At 35.9% G+C, this 7299-nt stretch overlaps 1 protein-coding gene across 1 annotated transcript in view; it reads left to right on the top strand.

Moving 5' to 3' along the window:
• DIAPH2 (diaphanous-related formin 2) overlaps nucleotides 1–7299 on the top strand; it is a 914924-nt gene that overhangs the window by 48053 nt on the left and 859572 nt on the right. Inside the window, exon 3 of the mRNA XM_012650030.1 lies at nucleotides 717–893. Within this exon, the coding sequence (XP_012505484.1) occupies nucleotides 717–893 (177 nt within the window). The remainder of the gene's footprint in view (nucleotides 1–716; nucleotides 894–7299) is intronic.

The raw sequence follows: 7299 nt of genomic DNA, 5'->3' as shown, positions 1-7299 counted from the left end.
GGGGAAAATAATAATAGTCACAACAGCAATAATAATAAATAGCAGTTGAGGGCAATAAACATGTTAACTTATTTAAATCTCACAATAACCTTATGGTGTAAGTAATGTGATTATCTTTATTTCAGAGATGAGGAAACAGTCAGAGAGAGACTGTTCACAGGGTTACTCAGCTAGTAAATGGCAAAGCCTGCATTCTAATCCAGGTAGTCTGGCTTTAGAGTCCATGCTCTTAACTACTCTACTGCTACACTGACAGATTTTTCACATATACTTATCGCCACTTTTGCCACTTTGAAGAAGAGAAACATTGCAATAATTTTCCCTTAGAATTAGGTATCAGTGGCTCTTTTTATTTTATTTTTTCTCTTTTTTTCATAGTTTTAAAGTTGCCACCAAAGACACATTCTCCCTGAAACAACCCGCAGGACTTTGATCCGAGACTTTTTTTTACAGACTTACTGTGCAAAACAGAAATGACAAGGGAATAAGTTTTACTTTTGAGGAATACTTTTCACTGCCAGACTTCTGAGGCTGAAGAGCTACTTTCAGGTTTCAAAATAGTACAATCTCTAACTGGAGCTTGCTGCTTAAAATAACATTTTGTCAAAAGATGATAATGATATATATTATACTAAATGCCATTTTGATGTTTCAGTTCTTCATGTTCGTGGTTCTTGATCTTTTTCTTAGGACTTTTTTGTTGTTGTTGTTTGCAGCGTGACCGAATTACAAGTTTTAGAAAATCTACTGTCAAAAAAGAAAAACCTCTTATTCAACATCCTATTGATTCTCAAGTCGCGATGAGTGAGTTTCCTGCAGCTCAGCCATTATATGATGAACGATCCATGAATTTGTCAGAAAAGGAAGTACTGGATCTCTTTGAAAAAATGATGGTAAGTTAGATGCCTAATTTTATTGTAATTTTAAAATGTGTGTGCCTCGAATAGCACTAGGTTTTTTAAGTAGGTGTGTTTGTGTAGACTGTGTTTATATTATGTAAAGCAGACACCAGAAACTTGTTGATACAATAGAACTATCTGCCAAAGTATCTGTTTTTTGAGCTAAAACACCCTTAACTGTCTATCTCTTCCACTATGAACTCCTAAAAGTAGGGGCAGTTTTATTTATCTTTGTTCTCTAATTTTAGTAGTCTCTGGCACGTTGAATCAATTTTTCAATTAACTAATTTGTGCGCCTGTTTCTATAAAGCAAAACAGGCCTATATCCACTTTGCTGAAAACAGCACAAGGCCTCTTGTTGGGTATGCGAAGTAGAATTGGAAGAGCAGAGGCTAAGAGACAGTAGAGGGAACAGAGAAATTAATTTATCCAGGTTTGTTCTATTAGCAACAGTCATACAACCTCCATTTTCTAGTATGTTTCTTATGTTTTATAGCTTGTAGTCTAAATTATTTCTTAGGTTATCAAATAATATTTTGAGTATTCAGCAGTTTATGGTAGAAGAGGGGAGAAATGAAGCACTGGGCCATATTATGCTGGCTAGCTTGACCAGAGAAGAACTGGAGATCCTGATTCATGATTCAATTCATTTAAAATTCTATCCCACTTATCACCATAAGTTTTCTGTGGATGTCCATTTATCTATAGTTAGAGTCTACAAGAGTTTCAAAAGTCCCCTTACACCAAAATAAAAGCTTAAGATCTGTGAAATCTAGATCTGTCTACTCTGCCTACTGTGGAACATCTTGTCCACTACCCCTTTCTCCACCCCTGTAATTTCTCTCCTGCACCTAGAGGAGTTAGTAGGCCTTTAATAGATATATTTGTTGAAAGTTGTTGTAAGTATACAAACAAAAATTCCATTTATCTTTAAACTTTTCCTTGATTATTCCTTCTGTCTAGCCACAACTGGCATTTAGCTTTTCCCCTGGAACAAGTCCTGGCATTTTCACCCTCTTCAACTATTCCTCCTAGTCCCATGGTGTACCCTTTTTCTTGCTGCTAGCTCCATGCCATCTTTTTTGAACCATCTTTCAACAACCTTTTCCCTTGTGAAGTCTGTTACCTGCTGACTTTCCTTGATGATGATAGCACCTGGCTATCCATTTGTCCTTTTCCCTTGCTATTCATTTTGGTGACTTCAACTACTATGTTGATAACCCCTTCAATACATTTTTGCTCTTAGTTTCATGATATCCTAAACTCTAACCTCTGCATTTGTATATTTAGCTAATTATAGGTATGACTTGTGGGGGTAAGGGGAAACTTTTCCTTTATCCCAAAAGTTTGCTGAAAGATCAACTCACAATTAAGGGAGATTAATAAAAGGAAGAAGTTTATTACCATGGGCATGGGGAGAATCACAGAGTGATTACCCAGTATCCCAATGGGATCCAGATATTTTTGTACCGTCCTTTTAGAAGGGAGGGGCGATGAGGAATATAGGTAATTCTGTTTAGGGGCAGTAAATGGTTGCTAGGGAGGATGAATGGATGGGGTAAACAGATTGACTTGTAAATGATCTCTTTGCAAATTAAATTAACCCGAGAGACGGTATTATATTTAAAATGATTTGGGTCGGGTCTGGTTGCAATCTTGATCTTTTTTTTCCCTATAATATATTGAGATAACAGGGAACGGAAGTTAGTTGTTCTTTTGAGTCCATCTGGTTATGCAGATAGAGGGAGCACCTCTTGAAGGGCCTGTTGATCTCTAAGGGCCTTTCATTCAAGATACTCTTTATACCAAGGAGTCATATTTTGGGGTGAAATTTCCTGAACTTCAGACCACACCTTGGATTGTGTCATTCTTTGGAACAATTCCACCTCTAAGATCTTTAACTCTGAAATTTTCCTTGGAAGCTAAACAACCTATACTACTGTTCCAAGGCCTTTAATTTTACAGAGCATGTATTGTATAGTGGTTAAGAACTTGAACTTTGGGGTCATTCAGACTTGGGTTTGACTTCTGGCTTTGACCTTAATCGCATCACCTTGTGAAGGTTATGTAAGTTCTCTAAATTTTATTTTTCTTAACTGTAAAAAGATACAAGAGGATATATTTAATATAGTTATTTTTAGGATCAAATGAAATGATATTACTAAAATAGTGCCTCGTGTATATGCTTTCTTTGTTTTTAATTTTAAAATATTAAGGGGGTACAAAATGTTTTCGTTACATGGACACCTTGTATAATGCTTAAAGTCAGGGCTTTAACTCTGCCTGTCACCAGAGTAGTGTTCATTGTGCCCAATAGGTAACTTTTTATCCCTCACCCGCCTCCCATCCTAAGCTTTCCATATAAACAATTTTTTAAACGTTTGTAGCATTCCCTTTCTTTACCAAATAAGCCCTGTTCTTTTTTCAGTCGTTAATAGTTCCTGATCACCTAGATGCCCCTCTGTTGTCCTGTCTTAATTGACAAAAACAACAATGACAACAAAAATAGAAATATTCCTTGAGATTATAAATTTTTAATCTTTTTAAATCTTTGTTCTCTTTACTCAGAAATTATACTTACAGCTTTAAGTTGCTGACCAATTTGGTTACAACTTTTTGCAGTATAGAAATAGTTCCCTGAGTTCATCAGTGGCATTGCCATATCCAGTTCTAAGCACAACACTACAGCACCATCTTCCACTCCATTCATTTTCCCAGTTACTTCTAATTGCTTGTCAAATCCCATTGGTTCTGCTTTTGTATAATAACAACTGTTATATCTGTGTCCTCAGTTATCCTCCAGCTGTTCTTGCCCTACTTTAGACAATATTCCTCTCTAATTGTTTTTTGTGGCTACTGAAATAGTCTCCTAACTGATCTTCCTCCTGTCCTCCAGGTTTTGCCTATTCTAATCCAGGATTTCTCCTATTAATGATTCTGACACAGATTCCTTTTCTGAAGCTTCAAGTGGGCTCTTGTGTTTTTAGACAATCATTTTATATGTTCCTACTCCATTCCCTCAACTATACTCCACATGACTATTTGACACCTTTACTTTGCCACTCAAACTTAGAACTCTTCCCCATCTTTATTCTCTGCTGATGACTTTGCTGCTAAATTTACTGAGTTAAATTAAATCAGGAGAGAACTTCCGTAGGCTCCCACCACCACATCTACCTAACTTTTATTGATTGATTGATTGATTGATTGATTGAGATAGGGTCTCACTCTGTTGCCCAGGCTAGAGTGCAGTGATGTTATCATAGCTCTCTACAACCTCAAATTCTTGGGCTCAAGAGATCCTCCTGCTACAAGGCGTGTGCTAGCACACCCGGCTATTTTTTCTGTTTTTGGTAGAGATGGGTTCTCTCTCTTACTCAGGCTGGTCTCCAGAGGGCTAGGATTACAGTGTGAGCCACCGCACTGGGCCTACCTAACTTTCAGTATCTACACTCACATAGTCTGTCTTGCTTCCTGTCACCATAGATGAACTTTTCATGTCCATACCTTTCCACTTGTATATAAGATCCTGTTCCTTTTCACCTACTCACAGATATTGCTCCAATAATTTTCTGCTCTGTTTTAGCATTCCCAGCAACATACAAACATGTTGTCCCATCTTACAAAAACCTTCTCTTGACCCTATCTCTATGGCTAGCTACCACTCCTTTTATTTACTCTCCTTTGAAGCAAAGCACCTCACAATAATTTTGTTTATATACACTGTTTCCAGTTGCTCTCTTCTCACTTTCTCTCCTAAATTCACTCCAGCCAAGGTTCTATCCCACCTTTCCATTAAAACTGTTCTTATCAGTGTCACCAAAGCTCTTCATGCTGCTAAATTCTATGGTCAATTCTCAGTTTTCATCTTAATTGACCTATCAGCAGCATTTGATACAGTTGATCATTCTCTCTAATTTGAAATACTTTTTTTTGTTTCCTCAGCATTCATCTGGTTTTCCTCTTACCTCTTAGGCTGTTCCTTTTCAATCTTCTTTGACGATTCCCCCTTCTGTCCTCAACCTCTAAATGTTGGAGAGGCCCAGGGATCAGTTCTTGGACATCTTCTTTTCTCTATCTACACCACCTTCTTTGTTGTTTGCAATCAGTCCTATGGCTTTAAATTCCATTTGTATGCTCACACTTCTTAAATTTATCTCCAGCTTAGTCCTCACATCTGAACTTCAGACTCATATTTAACTTTGTAATCAATATCTCTCTTTGGATGTTCAGTAGACCCCTCAAAATAATGTATACCAAACTGAACTGCTGATATTCCCATCCAAACCTGCTCCTCCAAAAGTTTTCTCCTTCTCAGTTGACAGTATCTCCATCCATCCACTTAGGTCAGAAACTGTGGATTAGTCCTTCACTATTCTCTCTCTTTCTCTCTCTCTTATATTCCATATTCAGTTCATTAAGAAATCCTACTGGCTCTCCCTTCAAAGTAAGGTACTTGAAATAGCTGACCCTTTCTTACCACTTCCACTGTACTACACTAGTTGAAGTTTTACTTGAATTACTGCAATAATGGTAGGACTGTTAGGACTACCACAATTCCTGATTGGTCTCCCTGCTTCCACCCATGACCCTCTATAGTACATTCCCAACAGAGAAAAATTATCCATTTAAAACATGAACATCATGTCACTTGCCTCCTCAGATCTCTACCATGGCTCACATGTCACTCAGTGTAAAAAAGCCAATATACTTTCAATAGGCTATAAGGCCCTATGTAATCTGACTCCCCCCCTTACTCATTGTGCTTCAATTGTACACATGCCTTTTATCTGACTGGAGCCCTAAGCAACAATGATTCCTATTAGTTTTCATTTTCTTAATTTGCGTACAACATTTACAATGTTTTCAAACTTTGTACATATTTCTATTTTGTGGTTTGAATAACTAATTCTAGTGTTTCATCAGAAAATTATCATTTTTCTCTTTAAATGTGTGATTTTTTAAAAAGTTGCTTATTGAATTCATAAATGTGATTTAAAGAAATTACAACTTGGTGCCACATTTTTCATAACTGGAAATTTGGAATAGGATATTAAGAAAAGGTATGTTTCAGGTGCGAGCGTATTGTGTTATACTTTTATTTATTGAGTCTCATTTATATCATTATGTCACCCACATGCTCAAACATTTTAAACTTGTATATTCAGACATTAAAAATTTTTTTATACCCTGTAGTCAGATTGCTGGATCATATGATAGTTCTATTTTTAATTTTTTAAAGAACTTCCATACTGTTTTTCATAATGGCTGTACTCATTTACATTCCCACCAACAGTTTGCAAGGGTTCCAATTTTTCCATACCCTTGCCAATACTTGTTATTTTTTGTCTTTTTAATAATAGCTATTCTAAAATGCATGAGGTAATATCTCATTGCATTATGTTAAGTGAATTAAGCCAGGCACAGAAAACCAAATACCACATAATCTCACTTATATGTGGGATCTATAAAAGTTGATCATATAGAAAAAGAGAGTAGAATGGTGGTTACCAGGAGCTGGGGTAGTTGGGGGTAGGTGGTTTGGGTAGATGGTGGTCAGAGGATACAAAATTTCATTTAGATAGGAGGATTAAGAGCTCTACTGGACAACATGGTGACTGTAGTTAATATATTGTATTCTTGAAAAATGCTAAAAGAGGAGATGTAAAGTGTTCTCACCACAAAATTAACTATGTGAGGTAATGCATATGTTAATTAGCTAGATTTAGTTATTCCACAATGTATATATACTTCACAACATCATGTTGTAGCTGCTAAATACATGCAATTTTATCTATCAATTAAAAGATTTATAAATGAATATATATTATTTTTGACTAATACAATAATATAGAAATAGGATATCAGAAAAATATGATTTGATTAAAATTAACAACCAAAATATTAACAGGAAACTTTAAGGATTATATCTCTTCTTTGAGAGAAGTCTACTTGTACCTTGAACATTATATATTTTCTATATTATCTTTAGTTTAATTGTGATGAATTTATAGTGGACAAGATATTTTATGAATAAGCATAGTTTTCATTTGCTGTACACTTGTGGCTGAGGCATGAAACTAAACAGTTTATGGGTATTTTTTTAGTTTATCCTCATGACAATGCCACAAAGTAGGGAACATTGCTATACCTCATTTTCAGATAAGGAAATTGAGGCTTAGAGAGGGGCTAAGAAAATTGGTTCTGCAGCTTGCCTAAGCTAGGAAGTGGCTGAGCTGGAACTTAAACTTAGGTACATAGAAATCTAAAACACTGGCATTTTTGTAACATGTACATTTAATAATGTTTCATTAAAGCTAAATATAAAACCGAATACGTTTTTCCTTGCACGCATATTGAGTGGAAGTAGAAGGCAACTCAGAGGTCCATTTTGGGTAAC

Source organism: Propithecus coquereli, unplaced genomic scaffold (assembly GCF_000956105.1).
Source record: "Propithecus coquereli isolate 6110/MARCELLA unplaced genomic scaffold, Pcoq_1.0 Scaffold31, whole genome shotgun sequence".
In the NCBI taxonomy this organism is placed as follows: Eukaryota; Metazoa; Chordata; class Mammalia; order Primates; family Indriidae; genus Propithecus; species Propithecus coquereli.
This window is presented reverse-complemented; position numbering and strand designations above follow the sequence as displayed.